Source organism: Drosophila hydei, unplaced genomic scaffold (assembly GCF_003285905.1).
Source record: "Drosophila hydei strain 15085-1641.00,03,60 unplaced genomic scaffold, DhydRS2 tig00000237-arrow-arrow-pilon, whole genome shotgun sequence".
Taxonomy (NCBI): domain Eukaryota; kingdom Metazoa; phylum Arthropoda; class Insecta; order Diptera; family Drosophilidae; genus Drosophila; species Drosophila hydei.
In genome coordinates this window covers 1468198-1484615 of record NW_022045691.1, presented here as the reverse complement: position 1 = coordinate 1484615, position 16418 = coordinate 1468198, and the positions used below count along the sequence as shown (strand labels likewise).

The 16418-nt window shown below is 47.6% G+C and overlaps 4 protein-coding genes across 10 annotated transcripts; 1 reads left to right on the top strand and 3 right to left on the bottom strand.

Moving 5' to 3' along the window:
- Positions 1–1207: 1207 nt before the first annotated feature.
- LOC111605138 lies at positions 1208–3973 on the bottom strand. Its single transcript, XM_023323516.2, has 3 exons — positions 2961–3973; positions 2308–2565; positions 1208–2134 (listed from the first exon to the last, which is right to left on the bottom strand). The coding sequence occupies exons 1-3, from the start codon at positions 3789–3791 to the stop codon at positions 1337–1339; spliced, it is 1887 nt and encodes a 628-aa protein (XP_023179284.2). The 5' UTR covers positions 3792–3973; the 3' UTR covers positions 1208–1336.
- Positions 3974–4976: 1003 nt separating this feature from the next.
- LOC111605137 (defective chorion-1 protein, FC125 isoform) lies at positions 4977–11558 on the bottom strand. 2 transcript variants are annotated; one of them, XM_023323514.2, is made up of 5 exons: positions 11230–11557; positions 8320–10807; positions 8006–8265; positions 7270–7409; positions 4977–5752 (listed from the first exon to the last, which is right to left on the bottom strand). In XM_023323514.2, the coding sequence occupies exons 1-5, from the start codon at positions 11425–11427 to the stop codon at positions 5050–5052; spliced, it is 3789 nt and encodes a 1262-aa protein (XP_023179282.2). In that variant the 5' UTR covers positions 11428–11557; the 3' UTR covers positions 4977–5049. The 2 variants fall into 2 exon arrangements, with proteins under 2 accessions (XP_023179282.2, XP_023179283.2); XM_023323515.2 differs by lacking the exon at positions 4977–5752 and having other exon boundaries at positions 7342–7423; positions 11230–11558.
- LOC115482972 (defective chorion-1 protein, FC177 isoform-like) lies at positions 5769–7261 on the bottom strand. Of its 2 annotated transcripts, XM_030223562.1 has the most exons (2): positions 6159–7261; positions 5769–6050 (listed from the first exon to the last, which is right to left on the bottom strand). In XM_030223562.1, exons 1-2 carry the CDS (start codon positions 7233–7235, stop codon positions 5862–5864), a joined length of 1266 nt encoding a protein of 421 aa, XP_030079422.1. In that variant the 5' UTR covers positions 7236–7261; the 3' UTR covers positions 5769–5861. The 2 variants fall into 2 exon arrangements, with proteins under 2 accessions (XP_030079422.1, XP_030079421.1); XM_030223561.1 differs by having other exon boundaries at positions 5769–7261.
- A 1085-nt stretch (positions 11559–12643) lies between the features above and the next one.
- On the top strand, positions 12644–16233 carry LOC111605128. 5 transcript variants are annotated; one of them, XM_030223554.1, is made up of 4 exons: positions 12644–12660; positions 13022–13194; positions 13653–14727; positions 15083–16233. In XM_030223554.1, exons 3-4 carry the CDS (start codon positions 13840–13842, stop codon positions 16109–16111), a joined length of 1917 nt encoding a protein of 638 aa, XP_030079414.1. In that variant the 5' UTR covers positions 12644–12660; positions 13022–13194; positions 13653–13839; the 3' UTR covers positions 16112–16233. The 5 variants fall into 5 exon arrangements, with proteins under 5 accessions (XP_030079414.1, XP_023179255.2, XP_023179257.2 ...); XM_023323487.2 differs by lacking the exon at positions 12644–12660 and adding an exon at positions 13384–13413 and having other exon boundaries at positions 12892–13194; positions 13736–14727; XM_023323489.2 differs by lacking the exon at positions 12644–12660 and having other exon boundaries at positions 12892–13194; positions 13736–14727.
- The last annotated feature ends 185 nt before the right edge of the window (positions 16234–16418 follow it).

Sequence of the window (16418 nt, the reverse complement as noted above, 5' to 3'; positions counted from 1 at the left end):
TCAGTAAATCAATCTCAATTTAGTTGCCTACCTTTAACAGCTTCAGCTCTTCGCTAAGCATCAATCATTCACTAACTAACTCAATATATCAGTCAATCAGTCAAATGATATGATGTGAACCAAGGACTATAGATAATGAAGCATACAGCTGAACTCTTGGGTAACCTTTCAATCAATTAGCTCTTATAACTGGAATTTTCGGCTAGAGCTCCAACGAATCAGTCAAGTTTGTCAATCAATCAATTTAAACCTTCTATGCTACAAAAGCGATAGAAAATTTAACGAACTAGCTATTAAAGCAGAGCCTTTCAATTAGTCAATCAATCAATCTGTCAGTCAATCAACTAATTTTCAGTTCTTGCATATGCTACGAAGACAATAGCAAATGTACGTGTCTAGACAAGGTAAAACAATCAATCAATCAAGCAGTCAGCCAACTCATCAATCAATCAATCAATCAATGAACTTCAACTTTGATCATATATTGCAGCGTGCAGCTTTAGCAGCAATTTGAACTCTTGCAGTTTTTGATCTGTACGTTAAACATCAATCTATCAATCAGTCAATCGTTTTCACTCAATATATTTCAGAATCAGTTCAGTTAAGGCTAGGAAAGGGTGTTGGAATGTGAGCGAAGCAAGCGACATTGCAACGTTTTTCGGCACACACACGCACACCCACCCATTTACACACACACACACACAGATAGAGGGCGAGAAAATTGATGTCCATGTGGGTGGGCTATGTGTGTCTGTGTGTGAGTGCAAGTGCTTTTTGTGGATTGAGATTTTGGTGGCGCGTTTGTAAGTTTTCCTTATTTTTTTCGTTCTTTTGCAAATTTATCGCTTTTAGATAAAACGTTTTGCGTTTTTACGATACGAGCAGCAAGCGCTGCGAACTATCAGCGGGCGATGCTGAAAGAGCTTTGTTTTTATACCCTGTACCAATTGGGCAAACGATAGCGGAATGGGTAGAGCGACAGAGCACAGTATTTACGACTGCCAAATGCTTACATATAGCTGATATGATGTTGTCTTTCAGGAATTTCAGAATATCGATAAATATCGATTTAAGAAGTTGCCTTTTCAGACATAGCTCGAAGACTACAAGAGCTAGGCATATGCAATTTGGTATGTAGCTACCTATAGGGTATACGCAGACTATGAATATCATTTTTCTTGATTGCCATTAGCATAGACCGGAAAGATGGGATAGTGTCCAGTGGCAGACGGGGTATCTTACAGTCGTGCAGTTCGGCGTGCGCCTGTTGGATACATGCTGCTGGATTATGAAGTAATTTAATTAAAACGTCTTAGCACAAAATAAATTTCGAGCATTATTTATGCAGCAACAGTTCGAGGCCAAAGACGAGACCAGAGCCGAGGAGGGCCCACAGCGTTAGCCAGAACAGGGCGGCTAGCTCCTTGAAGGATAATACCAATAGTTTGGTCTGCGTTGTCTCATCCTCTCGCTGCTCGATTTCACCCTCCGGCTGATGTCCATTCAGCGTCTCATAGGGTATGGCAGCGATCCGTGCGATGCTCTGCTCTGATTCATCCACAGCGCTCACATATTGCCGCGTCCAGTGCTCGAGGAAGCCATGCGAATGCGCCTGCATAATCTGCTTGTTGAGCACGCCAACCAGATGCGAATGCTGGCGCACATTGAACGCCAGCTGCTGCGTGAAGATGCGCTCCCTGACCAAGTGCAGCCGGCGACTCATCGCGTGCACCTTGCGAAAGTAGCCGAAGTATTCGTATGGCGTTATGATCGCCACACGTTCATCGCTGCCGCTGCGCGCTGCCAAAGCGGCAAAGGACTGCAACTCACTGGCCTCCAGCTCACGCTGCTCCTGGTCCTGCAGCTCCGGCAAGCTTTCCAGCCAGCGTTGCGCATTGCCGGCAGCCAGCTGAATCGTATATCTCTGTGCCACCACCTCGGCTATGGTTTGCGGTGGATTGCGTTGCCTGTCCTGGCGTAACATTTGATACATGCCCGACTGATAAGCGCTGCGTATTACCCAGGTGCACAGCAGCCACGTGACCAGCAGCAAACGCAGCGAGTTAGACCTCGGCAGTTCCCTGGTTAACAGATTTCCGCCCATGGTCAGCACCAGCAGGTGATAATACGGATGCTGAAATGGAGTTGGAAGGAAAACTTGTTTATTAGACAATATATGCGTCAGCTTTGCAAACCTAACCTCACTCAAACTGTGACCTAACCTCAATATCTATATTTGTACTTGTAATATTAATATATAATAATGCTAAGGATATAATTTAGATACTGTTAACTACTAGTATTTACCTGCGGCAACGTATTCCCAAATCGCTTTAACAGCCAAACTGCAAAGTAGCCCAGCCCTACCACCAGCCCAATGGCCCGCCACAGACTGGGATGAAAGGGGAAGGCCAGTTTCTCGTAAGCCGAGTATGCGCTCGGCAGATTGGTGACCAGCATAATGTGACTCATGAAGTAGTATGTCGACTGCGAATAGGGCACCTCCTCCTGCTCATGGGGCTTATAGTGGAAGCCGCCCAATGCATATTCCGCTTTACTAAATATCTGTAAGCAAATTAATATTACCAAAACTGATTCAAAATCTGTAAATTCATAGTACCAGCCCGCAAATCAATTGCAATAACCAAAAATACAGCAATCTACTCCAACTCATAATTAATTAATACCAAATAACGTACAAGGCATATCTAATTGCTATTCAATAATTAAAAATACCAAATAAAATACCTTAATGCAATATCAATAAATACTGCTTAATAAAATACCAACAAATTTGAAGCAATTCTGAAAACTAAATAAAATACCACAAAAATATTATTCAATGCAAAATACCAAAAAGTTCAAATTCTCAAGATCAAAAAAAATATACTAAAAATTTAAGTTCAGTATTAAACAACAAATTCAAACAAAATGAAAACATAAATATTACGCATACGCACCTGCTCGAACACATAACCGGACTCATCGAATGTATCGCGCACCTCTGACTCGTTCAGCCAGTAGAGGCCCATGCTAAAATTCAAATTATTGGCCATGAACTGCAGCAGTTCGCCCTCGATGCCCAGAAAGGTGCCATCAGCGCGTAGCACCAAATACGGCATATCCGGCCACGTGGCACAGGTCAAGGTGCAGCCGTAGAAGTTGTCCAGCTTTTCTGGGAAATATTCGTCGTTCTCCCAGGTGCCAAGGGTGCAGTCAAATCGATTTACAACACTGGCACGGATATGCTGACAGCCGTGCGTAGCACTGTACGGAAAATAGCTGAGCAGCAGCAGCCACTGGCCGTCGGGCAGCAGCAAGCCAGCTTTCAGCACGCTCCGACTCCACATCAGCTGCATGGCCGGCTCCGGCTGCGGACTCAGCATATAGATGAGCGTATAGGACAAATCGCTTGTAGCGCCCAGATGCTTGTAGAGCCGTTGCAGTGCACGTAGATCCTCTACCAGCAACAGTACAGCATGCTTATACGGTCTGTAGGTCAAGGCTTGCTGCTGGAACAGTCGGCGCGGTTGCAGCGCTGCGGCTGGCAAAGCCATTAGCACCCCACCAAGCAGCTCCTGCAGCCGCGACCGAGCCGTCAGCGAGCTGTACTCCAGATGAACGTAAAGGGTCTGGCTATGTGACATCTCCGACTGTTGCAGCACCTGGGCCAATGCAAGAGACAGTGAGTCCAGCCGTGAGGTTTCCCTCATCGTCAGCGTCGCGTGACATTGCGGCAGCAGCAGCAGCAATAACAGCACATTGGGCAGAAGACGCACAGTTAGCCGCATTTCTCGACTTGTGAGTCGCAACTGACAGCCACTGGGCTTGCATCGCCCTTGTTCTTATACTTGATTCGCCGACTCCAGGGAAATCTATTTAATGGAAAGTTAATAAGCATACGCGCGTATGAGAATTCAAAATTATATCCCCTTTTTCTTTTTATATTATATTTTCTTTTATATGATTATCACAAGACCGTTAAATAAAGGCTTTCGTTTGACTGGAATCGATTAACGAATATTGAAACGACCATAAAGTCCCTAACGAAGATAAACGATTATTATTTATACTTGCAAACGAACATAAACAAAATTACAAAGAACGAATATTAGAGAGCATAATAAGGGACATTTGATAGAGATGAACAGTTGGCAATAAGAATTTCTATACGAATAAAATACCTCAGCACTAGAAGGGAAATTTTAGTCTAACACAGATGAGAACAGAGCTACAAAATAAAATACCAAAGCTTAATAAGGGACCTTTGATAGAGATGAACAGTTGGCAATAAGAATATTGATACGAATAAAATACCCCAGCACTAGAAGGGAAATTTTACAGTCTAACACAGATGAGAACAGAGCTACAAAATAAAATACCAAAGCTTAATAAGGGACATTTGATAGAGATGAGCAGTTGGCAATAAGAATTTCGATACGAATAAAATACCCCAGCACTAGAGGGGAAATTTAACAGTCTAAAACAGATGAGAACAGAGCTACAAAATAAAATACCAAAGCTTAATAAGGGACATTTGATAGAGATGAGCAATCGGCAGCCAATAAAATGTATAAAAAAAAAAACAATAAATACCCCAGCACAAGAAGGGAAATGTGACAATCGCTAACACTGATGTGAGACTCGATAAATGAAGCGCAAAATACGAGCATAGCAACAAATGTAAGGAAAGCTCAGTAAAGCTTCAAATCGATTTCAATTCAGTAATTGAGTAATTGAGCCAATCAGATGAAAATACGCCTCAAGGCTTGGTAGGCATTTGGCTTGCTACGCTGCCACATGTTTATTAAGTCAGCATTAAACACATTTCCCATGAGTCAGTCAAAGCATTAACTGAAGAGCAAAAAGCAAAGCTAACTAAGCCTCTCTCTCTCTTTCTCACAGTCTCTTAGCTACTATCGATATGTTCGATGATTGATGCTCTCTCAACGCCTTTCGCTTCAAATTAAAACTAATTATTTTTCATTTTCTAGATTTTTTTTAAAGTGCTTCTTTTAATTGGGTGTACATAATTCAAATAACCTTCAGCTAATCATCAATAATATCAGTATCGCTATCATCATCGTTATCATTATCGTTATCGTTATCGTCATCGTCATCCTCGAAATGGAAATAGTCCACATCGCCATCAAGGTCGTCCTTCTTGGCGACGTGTCGATTGGGCTTATTTTTCTCGGTGGTCGTTCGCATCGCATTGGCCTGCTCCTGGTCGTTCGGCTCCGGTTCCTCCTCCGTCTCGTCAAAGATGCCACGTTCGGCGGCGCCTAGCTCATAGACAGGTGCATCCTTCTCCTTCGTCCTGCTGCTAGACTGACGCACCAAAAGCGGCGGCTTGACGACCACACGCGTCTGATTCGTATGATGATTGAGCATGCCCTGGTAGAGATGTGGAAAACGACGCTGAAACTCTGCCTTAATGCGCAGCAGACGCTCCAGCATGCCGGGCGTGAGCAGCTGCTGAGTGCGCGCCATGATGTGCGTATCTCGTCGTGGTCGTAGATATGCCTCATAGCTGCCGCCGCCGCTATAAAGCGGATAGTGTGGATCGTACGGCTTCCGATTCCAGGGATCGTTCGGCTGGGCCACGGGCAGCAGGCCCATGTACGGACGTAGCAGGCCCTCGTTGAAGCCAATCGTAGAGCCAAGAGTTTCGTTAACATTCGGTGAGGATGTGGATGCTGATGCTGATGTGGATGCTGATGTGGATGTTGATGTGGATGCTGTTGATGGACTGTTTGATGCAAATGAAAATGAACGAAATGAAATTAAGTTAAATTAGTGAATGAAAATGTTAATGTTTATATTAATGCTAAAGTTAATGATTGGAATTTGTATTATATTTAATTAGTTGATGATGATGAGATGGAACTGTTGCTGCTGTTGCTGCTGCTGCCTGGCCGCTGCTTTCGTCTGCGGCGCAAGCGCTTTGAACATTTGCTGGGACGCGGAGTGGCGCTGGTCGGCTTGGAGCGATTCGGGACTCTGTTGCTGTTGCCGGCCATCTGGGCGAGCGCATTTTCACGCTGGAGCTGCAAACGAAGGAGTTCGTTTAGCACATCGATCAGCTGATCGAGCTTCGTACTGCGCTCGCGCAACAGCGATAGCTCCTTGGTCGCCTTGCCGCTGGCCTTCGTTACCTTCGCTTGACGCGTCGTACGCAATCCCAGCCGTGTGCTGCGCCTGCGCACAAATTTACCGCGCAGCGCATAAGGAGTGGGCGTAGTCGTGTCAGCCCCATCATCGGCGGCAGCCTCCGTTTCGGTTTCCCTGATGGCATTGCCATGCAGCGCCGCATTCAGCAGCTGCGCCTGATTTAGCGCTCCGAGGGAGCGCTCAGTGGTGCTGGTGGAGTAAGTGGCACGCTTTGATTTGTTATCCGGATCGTAAGGCTGCAGCTCCTGGTAGATGTAATCGCCGGCGCCGCTGCTGTCAGGCTTGGATAGATCGAGCTGCCCGCCCTGCGCATACTGCTGCTCATGCGTCTTGGACAAATAGTTGGTATCGTAGCCTTTGCTGGCCAGCAGACGTGTCCAATGCTCGGCACTTGGCGGCTTCTCTGTGGTGGTGCTGGTGGTGGTGCTAGTGGTGCTAGTGGTGCTAGTGCTGCTGCTGCTGCTACTCGTGGTGGCTGGCTCCACTTGCCGGCAATCCCTTAGCCTTTGCTCCGCTTGCGTCAACTGCTCCTTGAGGCTTTCGACCAGGCTGTAGAGCTTCTTGAATTCCATTCGTGCCGCCGCCAGCTCAGCGCGCATTTGCGAACGCTCGCTGCTCTCCACATCCAGCTGCGTACGCTCGGTGACAGTGCGCTCAGTGGGTGGGGCAGCTGTCGTTGTCTCCGTGGCATATTCCTCCGGCTGGTTGGCAACCGTCTCGCCAGCTGCCAGCTGATCGCCGCTTATCTCGAACGGCTCCTGGCTGGCGCGTTCCAGAGCCTCGCGCACCGAGGCCGCATTGTAGCGCATCAAGGCCTCCGCCGGATCCTCATCCGGGCTCAAGGTGATCTCCTTCAGGCCCAGCTTGTACTCCTTGCGCAGCGCATTCAGCGAACCCTCATCGATGGTCTCTAATGTGCCGTATTCGGCGTTGCGCCTGTGCCTCGTTCGCTGCGCTCTGGCACAGCGACAGCCGCCAGCCAACTTGGCTCGGCTGGCGCAACGGCAGCTGCTGCCGCAGGCGCAGTGAGCGCTGCCGCAGCCGCAGCTGCCGGCTCGCATAGCTGGCGAGGAATGGTTTAAGAGTTTTGCTAACCTTTTCTCTATGCGATGATCGCCGCTCGGCAGGGATGGGGGCGTGGCCAAACTAGTGTGGTTGCTGCTGTTGTTCGTGTTGCTGGTCAACTGCTGCCGCTCCTCCTGCTGCCGCTCCTCCTGCTCGTCGGGTTTTATTGCCTGAAATGCGTCGCCTGTTAATGACAATGAGGAACAGCGGGCATGGAAGAAGATGGAGAAATGTGAATGATATGAAGCCAACTACTTGGGTGTCGGTGTGTGTGTGTGTGTTAGGGCATGTGTGAGTGTGCTGTGCGCATGTGTGTGAGTGTGCGTGGCTTAGCCTAAAGCAAATTAAACTCTGTGTATAAAGCTAGCGCAAGGTCAATAGGAGAAAGCAGCTAAGTCAGTGTGAGTCCCGGACTCAGCTATAGCTGAGCTGTTCTCACATCAATTTGAGGGGCTTCAAGTTGCCTAAGCTAAATTTGCGTCCACTATGAAAGTTCTGTTTGCATTTGCTCAAGCTTAACTTGGCTGGCTCAAAGTTTCCTATGCGAATTTCCCTGTGCAGAACCCTCCCAAGTCTCAGGTTCAAGCTCTCAAAACTAAGCTGCATTTGGTGCTTTGATCTGTTGGGTTCATCTGCATGTCGTGTTCTAATTTAAGGCTCCCAACATTGGCTTAGCTTAAGCTTAGCGCTCCAATCACTGAGTGGAATGGCTGTTTGTCCTGAGCTGGTTCCTTCTAGCAATTGCCTTGTCTTCAGCCAAACTTACCATCATGGTGTTATGCTGGCGCAACATGTGATCGATCTCGTCGTTACCAACAGCCGCCCGATACCCACCATATCCATTGGAGCCGTAACCGCCACCGCCGTAGCTGGTGCCGTAGCTGGGTCTATGCGCATGTGCGTAGCTTGGGCCATAGGCCGGTGCGTAGCTAGCTGGCGGCGCATTCTGGTAGTAGTTGATGACGGTGTGAGCCGAGTTGGACTTGGATTTCTTGCGGTGATCCTTGCCCAAGCCAAGCACGTCCACTGTTCGTGGCGAGAGATTAGGATCGGTATTTCGGAATACTCCAAAGAGATTACCTTTGTGTCGGGCCTGGCCAGCATTTTCGGGCATTTGCGGCTTCGCCTCTCCCAGCATTCCCTCGGCTTCCAATTGCGGTTGTTGCTGCTCCATCTGTGGCTGCTGCTGTTGCTGCTGCATTGCCAGCATCTTCTCAGCTGCCCACTGACGCTCGGCTGCCTGCTTCATTTTTTGAGCTTCTAGGATTTGCTCCTGCTGCGCCTTGGCCTGATCCTCGGTCCACTGACGCTGCTGCATGTCTTGCTGTGCCTTGGCTTCATGTTCGCTCCACTGACGCTGCTGCTCCTGCTGAGTTTTGGCCTGATCCTCGGTCCATTGACGCTGCTGCATGTCTTGCTGTGCCTTTGCTTGAAGCTCGCTCCACTGACGCTGCTGCTCCTGCTGTGCCTTGGCCTGATCCTCGGTCCATTGCTGCATCAGCATGGGATTCTGTTGCTGCGCCATCATAGGAGTCTGCTCCCTTTGTGCTTTGGCCTGATCCTCGGTCCACTGACGCTGCTGCATTTCCTGCTGCGCTTTTGCCTGCTGTTCCATCCATTGGCGCTGCTCCTGCTGTGCCTTGGCCTGATCCTCGGTCCACTGTCGCATCATCATGGGTCCCTGCTGCCGCAGCGGCATGGGCATTTGAAACTGCGAGGCGTCTCGCTGTGCCTCCATGAATTCGCGCATCATCGAGGTCATTGCTGGCTGCTGCATCGTCATGGGAATCTGTTGTGGTGTGTTCTCTGCTTTGGCCTGATCCTCGGTCCATTGACGCAACATTGTGGGATTCTGCTGATGAGCCTTAGCCTGATCTTCGCTCCATTCGCGCTGCTGCTCCTTAGCCTGTTGTTCCTTTGCTTGCTCCTCGGTCCATTGACGCTGTTGCTGCTGCTGCTGCTCCAGCTGCTGCTGTTGATTCTCCTGATTTGCCTTCGTTTGATCCTCCGTCCACTGTCGCATCATCTCGGCACTCTTAGCCTGGTTTTCCGCCCACTGTCGCATCATTTTTTGATTTTCCTGCTGTGTCATGGTCTGCTCCTGCATCCATTGACGCTGCTGCTCTTTGGCCTTGGCCCCACCTTCCATCCACTGTCGCATCGTCATGGGATTCTGTGCCTGCATCTGCTGCGACAGCTGTTGCTCCTTGGCCCTCCGCTCGGCATTCTCATTGGCCATGCGATAGGCATAGGCCATTACCTTGACTATGTCCTCCTTGGATAAGCTCTGCGGAGCAGCCCCAACCTGGCGCTTGGCATACGTTCTGCGCTGCATCTCCCTGTGCAGCAGGCGGCGCACATAGTCGTCGCGGAGAGCGCGCTCAATGTCGGCCCGGGTGATCTTGTGCACTGGCGTGCGGCTCAGTGGGTAGCGCAGCTTGTAGGCGGGTCCATTCCTAGGCGTCTCGCCTTGGGCATTGGCGCGCATTTCGCGTGCCAAGCGCTCGATCTGCTGCAGCTGTTGCAGCTCCTCAATCACCTGGCGCTCGAAGGCCTCCAGCTTGGACTCGATCTGAGCACGATCGGTGTTCTTGCCATTCTCTTGCTCCTCTTCGTTCTCCTGCTTGCTGGGCATACGGAACCAGAGCAGCGGCACTCGCTGCTTCTCCTGCTCCATCTGCAGCGCTGACTTGATCTTCAGCTGAGCCAGCTGCGCCTGAGTCTGCTGTGGCGCCCGATAGCCAATGCTGTCTTGGTTATCCGGCTTGACGCGCACCTCCGATATGTCCGAGGCCTGAGGGCTACGATCGCTGCCCGGCAAGAACTGACGTAGGCCAGCCATGAAGGCATCCGGCGTCGGAGCTCCGGGTATGCCGCTCAATGCGCTGCCTAACAGATTGTTGCTGCCATCGAATAGCGCTCCAAATCCTGGTGGTTGAGCCTGGCCGAGCGTAGGAGTGGCAGGCGCCGGCGCCGCTGGCTCATCCGCGGCCTTGGCTGCGGGCGGTGCTGCTGTGGTTGCGGGCGCAACGGGCGCCTGGCCGAGCAGGCCATCGAGTGAAGGCAATCCAAAGCTCTGCATAACGGGTGCCATCTGGCCTAGATTGAAGGCATCCGGCATTGGCGGCATCTGGCCGAGATTGAAGTTATCTGGCAGTGGAGGCATTTGTCCCAGGGTGAAGCCATCCGGCAGCCAGCCGGCGGGCGGTCGGGGCATCATTTGGGCTAGATTTGGCGGCGGCGGCATCTGGCCAAGCATCTGCTGCATCTGCTGTAACATAGCAGCTCCATTCAATGCAGCTGGCGGTGCTGGGGCAGGTGGCGCAGCTGGCGCCGCATCCTGACGCGTTACACGTGACTTGTGACCATTCGCATCGTCGGCTAGGACAAGCACCACCTTGGAAGGAGCTGCCTGCAGATTGTCCGGCACGGCGCCGAGCAGAGTCTGAGCGGGAAATAGGCTGCCCCAACGCAAGAGGCTGCTTAAAGCCGGGAACATTAAATAAAAAGCATCGACAGTGGGGATTCCACTGCGAGGCAGCGTAACGGGCGGCATCTGCGAAAGTATCTAGAATTGGGCAAGGGGAATTGTGGAAGAAGAGGGATAAGAGTGGGACGCAAGGACGAAAAGGTCATGAAGCAAAGAAAGAAAGAGAAAGGATTAGAGAATTATATCTAAATAATCGTATGTTTACTATAACTAAAAGCTCAACGGATTGTTCCTATAGCAACTATCTGATCTATGAAGAGAAAAACTTATCCACAAACATCCACAAATGATTATAAATACAGAGAAAGAAGTTTCATCGTGAAAGACTAGAGACTAGATTAGACTAAACCGAAAAGTCGATCAGCAATATATATCTATACAAATATATATATATATATTTGAATGACCCAACTATGTCAAACAATCAGAATCTCCTGCTCATGGGTTATCGATAAGTCGAGTATCGCCCATCTCTAGGCTTGTCCTTTCCGTTTACTAACCTGCTCCTGGCTGGGTATCGTCAGCTTGGTCTGCGCAGCGGTGGCATTTGTCGCATCATCCTTAGCGTCTGTCTTCGTCAAGCTGTCGACGGCAGCAGCTGCTTCGGGGCCGCTGACAATGCTGGCACTCGGCTGAGCATCCTGGGCGCTGCACAGAGCGCCGCCTAGCAGTAGCAGCGTTAAGCACAACGAACGCATCCTTAGTACGTATATCCTATATTCTATATCCTATTTGTGTATAGACCGCACTTCACACTCTCCACTGTCACTTTCACTTTCACTTTTTCCAGAGCACTTTCGCTTGAGCGTCGAACGGCAACTGACGTTCCAAGCGCTCCAACGCTGGCCCATATAGAATAGTTGCTCGTCGTCGGCGGCGGCGGCGGCGACAGCAGCAGCAGACAAAAATTGTCGACGTCGCCGAATCGTGCTAAAGAGCTGCGCCGCTTTTTGCACGCATCGCGAGGTGGCAGGCCACGCCCCCCGGCTTTGACACCAAAAAATATTTGCCATTGCATTTCAATTTCGTTTCCGTGTGCCACAAAAGACAGCTAAGAGGTATAGAGTCTTTTAATTGAAAGTCAGCAACTCGTAGATACCCTGTAATCGATAAATATCAAACTGACGTTATCGATTCAGTGATGCATAGATATTAATGAATCTACTTACAAAATGAGCGACATTTATATATAAAGAAGCAATGTGACAAACATAGGCTTCGATAACTTATCGATTGCCAATCGATGTTTGGAAAACGTGCACCTAGAGAAGAAGAAGTAACGTAGCCAAAAATGAGTTGCAATACAGCTTTAAAATTCTATTAACAAATCCTAGTTTAAGCTGCAAGTATCGATTTCTAAATCACCAAAAAGTTATCGATAATATAAAATTTCAAATTGTACAGGGTATAACTAGTAAAAGAAATTGTAGAAATCTACATCAAAGACTGCAGCAGCCGGCGCAGCACAATAAATAAATAAATTCAAAACCAAAAACAAAAGCAGAAAGAAAAATTATATGAAGAAAAACCTTGGCTTAACAATTTGCTGATGAGCCACTTTTCATGGAATCAGCGCAAATTCTGATGCACTGAAAACAAATCCGCAGTTCCACAAAGTTTACAATTATTCTCTTATCTGTTATTTTGAAACTGTTTGATCTACGATTTGCGTCAATCCGGAAGCTGTGCGCGACTTTTTTTTAACCGTTTTATCTCGCGTTTTATGACCGTTGCAAAAAGTGTGACCCTACATACTAATTTTTTTTGAACACTCGCCGGTACGTGCTCATCTCAAATATACGATAGAGATGGTAGCATGGGACACGCAAAATGCACGCTAAACGTTATTGTACGTAGCATTACTCAGTGCTGGAAGCTTGTCTGACGCTAAAAGGCGTATGACTAAAAGTATAATTCCCGAATCTCTATATGTTAGTCGGTGAAAATCAAATATAGAAATATCAATATTCGAAAGATGGTTCATATTAAAATAGAGGATATATATATATATATATATATATATATATTATAATTAAATGCAAAAATATATTCATATTCCATTTACATTATGACGCTTTCGATTTTAGTGTTTTGGTGCTTGACCAAATAATTCTCGCAGCGTAGACCGCCTTATCGCAAAAGTGTGTCATCGAGCTAAAAAGCCAGCAAAGTGCATGAATGCTGAACTAAGCGTTGCAATGGACTTTTAACTCGTTGTCTGTTGTACAAAATAAGAATAACGTATTACACGAAATGTGTATGAACAAGTATTATTTATTTATTTTTTTTAAGTTGCGGGCGTCTGCTTAGATCAGCACAAAAACTACAGCAATACAATTACATGTAATGGAAACGAGCTCATAAAATACGGTCAGCGATCTGTAAAGTATGTTGCGACACGAACAATTGTTGCATCTGTTGCAATTTCATCATAAATTAGTCATTGCAAGGCGAATCAAAACCAGGTAAACAAAACTAAATAAAAAACCAAAGACACAGAAACGCATAAAAAGCTTATTGGCCAATTTGAGTGCTATATTTGGGGGCACACTTATGCATTTAGTAAACTAAATAAAATAATGTCTGGGCACACTGACAGTAGCAACTTCAACCTAATTTATGGTCTAAACTGTTAAATTGGTTTTATTTTGCAGATATGGTAAACGCCGTGTGGCATGCGGCAGGTAATATCACATCTATAAATAAATTATAAATGGATAATTTTAATTATAACTGCAACATTTTATTTGTTAATTTCTCATTTTGAGATTAACGTAACTCTGACCAGAATATTCAGTATAAATAAGAAAAAGGTATACTGGTCACATTGCTGCTGCTTTAAATTGACTAGGCAGTTAAAAAAAAAAACGAAAAACTCAATTTATAAAATAAGCAATTTAAGTATAGATATTGGCTTTTTCAGATGTAACATTTGGCCTGCGTGGCAGGCAATTTGGCCAATAACTTGTTAACTGATGGCACATCCATTTAAATACAATTTGCCAGATTATGTGCTGCGATAAACTGCACATGCAACGACTAAAAGCTTCGGAAATTGCCATCGTACACAGTTAACTGACGACACTTCGCTGGCTCACTTGCGCGCCAACATGTTGTCAAGCGAGTCGGTGCAATCTATTCATAACATAACGCTAATATACGCCGTGGTGTGGACGATTAACAGCCACTATGCGAGCGACTCCAGCAAGGCGCTGTCCATCATGAGTTTCGCCAGGCGGGAATCGAGCCGTGCTCAGCACAATGATCTCATTGATGCTGTGCTGGGTCTCGCGTCCGCTGCCGGTCGCATAAAGTTTTTACTGCAGAACGAGGGCATCGTTAGCGACGAGTCGCTGACCGAAGAAACACCACAGGCACCCGCAAGCGGAGTGCTGGGCAGGGACACGGGACTCTTTCTGCTGGATAGCTGGGCCACCTATTTGCGTCTGGAGCAGCATCTGATGCAACCGGGCAGCTTCTACAAACGCAACGGCTACTATTGCATTATATATACGGGCGAAGAGACCGGACGCCTCGGCATCATTTACAACATCTTTCGACGTCTACTCGCTATCTACGTGATCAATGTGAATGTGCTGCTGACCAATCGACAGAATGGCACCATCCAGGTCTACAACTACTATCCATACCGTCCGTATCGATGTCAGTCATCGGAGCCAGTGCACTATGCCACCTTCCAAGGCAGCATGGGTGCCCCTCCGATCATTCATTCGGAGAACAGCGTTCTCTTCTTTGACAGAAAAGTGGATGACATGCATGGCTGTAAGCTGGTCACCGTCACCTTTCAGCACCGTCCGTTTGTCATCATCGATGATAATAGCAGTCTGCCTGATGATCAGCGATTATCAGGCATCGAGGGCAGGATCTATCAACTGTTAGCCGAGCGTATGAACTTTGCAATTAAACTGGTGAAGGAGCCCAATGCGGATCGTGGCGTTGTCAATCCTAATGGCACCTTCACAGGTGCCATGAAGATGGTGAGTCAACGGTTTCGAAGGCAATTGAAAAGACATATATTTTTTGTATAAACACAAACGATTTGAATGGAAATCGATAAATCGATTAACTTTATTTAAGTTCACACTCCTTAAAAAGTCATCTGCTATGATCAAAATTATAATTGTAAAGCTCTAAGTGAAGCTTGAAGTCGTAAACGAATTTTTGTTAATTTCAAATCAAATTTCTTTCCATTCCGATAAATATCGATAAAGACCGATATTTTGACTTGAAACCAAACAGTCATAAGAAACCGCTCTGCCCTCCGATTCCAAGTGATTTCAATGAAAATCGATAAATCGATAGACGATAATTATTGACACTCCACATTTGCAGATCGTCGATGGCTTGGCGAACATTACCTTCGTCTCATATATCTACAACAAGGAGCGTGCCATGTATATGCTGCCGAGCATCTCGTACACCAGCTTTCCCATTGTGCTCTGTGTGCCTGGAGGCAGATCGCTGACACCACTGGAACGGCTGACCAAACCGCTTGGGTACATCACGTGGCTGTGCCTGTTGACCTGCATACTGTTCGGCCTGACACTGATTACAGTGCTGCAATTGCTGAGCGTGCCGCGATTGAGTCGCTTTGTGCTCGGCGAGAACAATCGATTGCCTCGCACGGAGCTGTGGAGCACGTTGTTGGGTGGCCTTCACATGCATCCGCCACGTCGGAATTTCGCCCGTTTCCTGTTAGCCTTGTGGCTGCTCGAAACGCTGGTGCTGCGTGCCGCCTACACGGGCGAGCTGTACATACTGCTACAGGATGGACGGGTGCGTACGCCGCTGCGCACGCTGACCGAGGTGCTGGACAAGAAGTACGAGTTCCATATGCTGCCAGCACTGCAGCCAGTGTTTCGGAAGTTGGTCAGTCGGCAGCGAGTGGTTGTTATTTCCAGACTGGAGGCTTCGCTAACCCAGCTACGCGATGATACCGAAGCACAATTTGTGGTGCCACTGCTGAGACCAACCGCATCCCGATTCGACATGGACTCCGGTCCTAAGAAGCCGCGTCTAGCAATGCTCCGTTATCCCCTGCTAACCGCCCCGATGACCCTTTACATGCGTCCGCATTCCTATCTCAAGCAACGCATCAACACGCTGCTGATCAATATGATGTCATCGGGCCTGGTGGATCGCTTTCGTCGCATGTATCTGGACAGGATCGAGCATTTGGCCAGTGAGCGCAACCGTGAGCCCACCAAGCTCAGCCTCTGGCTGCTGGCCGGTCTCTTTGGCAGCTTTGGACTGATGCAGCTGCTAGCCAGCATCGTCTTTCTGCTCGAGCTGGGCGCCGCTCAGCCGCAGCGACCGCGTTTACGTCGACTCATGAATGCGGCCAATCGCTATATGGTCTAAAGCTACAAAAATCGGAACAAATTGAAGTTGTTCTTCTCTTAAATATATTGCAACTACATGTGCTATAAAGTAACTTATCTAGATTGTAACTTAACTGCAATTTAACTTATCTGCAATATAACTTATCCCCATGCTAACCCAGCTCTATTTAAAACTATTTGCATTTGCATTGTAACTATCTACAGTATTATTTACTATGTTAACTACCTTGTAACTTGACTACATTGCAGCTTATCTAGATTATCACTTAACTGCAATTTAACTTATCTGCAATATAACTTATCCACATGCTAACTTAGCTCTATTT

Excerpts from the sequence above, each read along its gene's own strand:
- LOC111605138 (XM_023323516.2), bottom strand. The coding sequence starts at position 3,791 with ATGCGGCTAACTGTGCGTCTTCTGCCCAATGTGCTGTTATTGCTGCTG. Across the intron at positions 2,566-2,960 it reads CCGGTTATGTGTTCGAGCAG|ATATTTAGTAAAGCGGAATA; the intron begins GTGCGTATGCGT and ends ATTTGCTTACAG. Across the intron at positions 2,135-2,307 it reads TTGGGAATACGTTGCCGCAG|CATCCGTATTATCACCTGCT; the intron begins GTAAATACTAGT and ends ACTCCATTTCAG.
- LOC115482972 (XM_030223561.1), bottom strand. The coding sequence starts at position 7,235 with ATGCGAGCCGGCAGCTGCGGCTGCGGCAGCGCTCACTGCGCCTGCGGC.
- LOC111605137 (XM_023323514.2), bottom strand. The coding sequence starts at position 11,427 with ATGCGTTCGTTGTGCTTAACGCTGCTACTGCTAGGCGGCGCTCTGTGC. Across the intron at positions 8,266-8,319 it reads TGGCCAGGCCCGACACAAAG|TGGACGTGCTTGGCTTGGGC; the intron begins GTAATCTCTTTG and ends CGCCACGAACAG. Across the intron at positions 5,753-7,269 it reads GATCATCGCATAGAGAAAAG|TCCATCAACAGCATCCACAT; the intron begins GTTAGCAAAACT and ends TGCATCAAACAG.
- LOC111605128 (XM_030223554.1), top strand. The coding sequence starts at position 13,840 with ATGTTGTCAAGCGAGTCGGTGCAATCTATTCATAACATAACGCTAATA. Across the intron at positions 14,728-15,082 it reads TCACAGGTGCCATGAAGATG|ATCGTCGATGGCTTGGCGAA; the intron begins GTGAGTCAACGG and ends CCACATTTGCAG.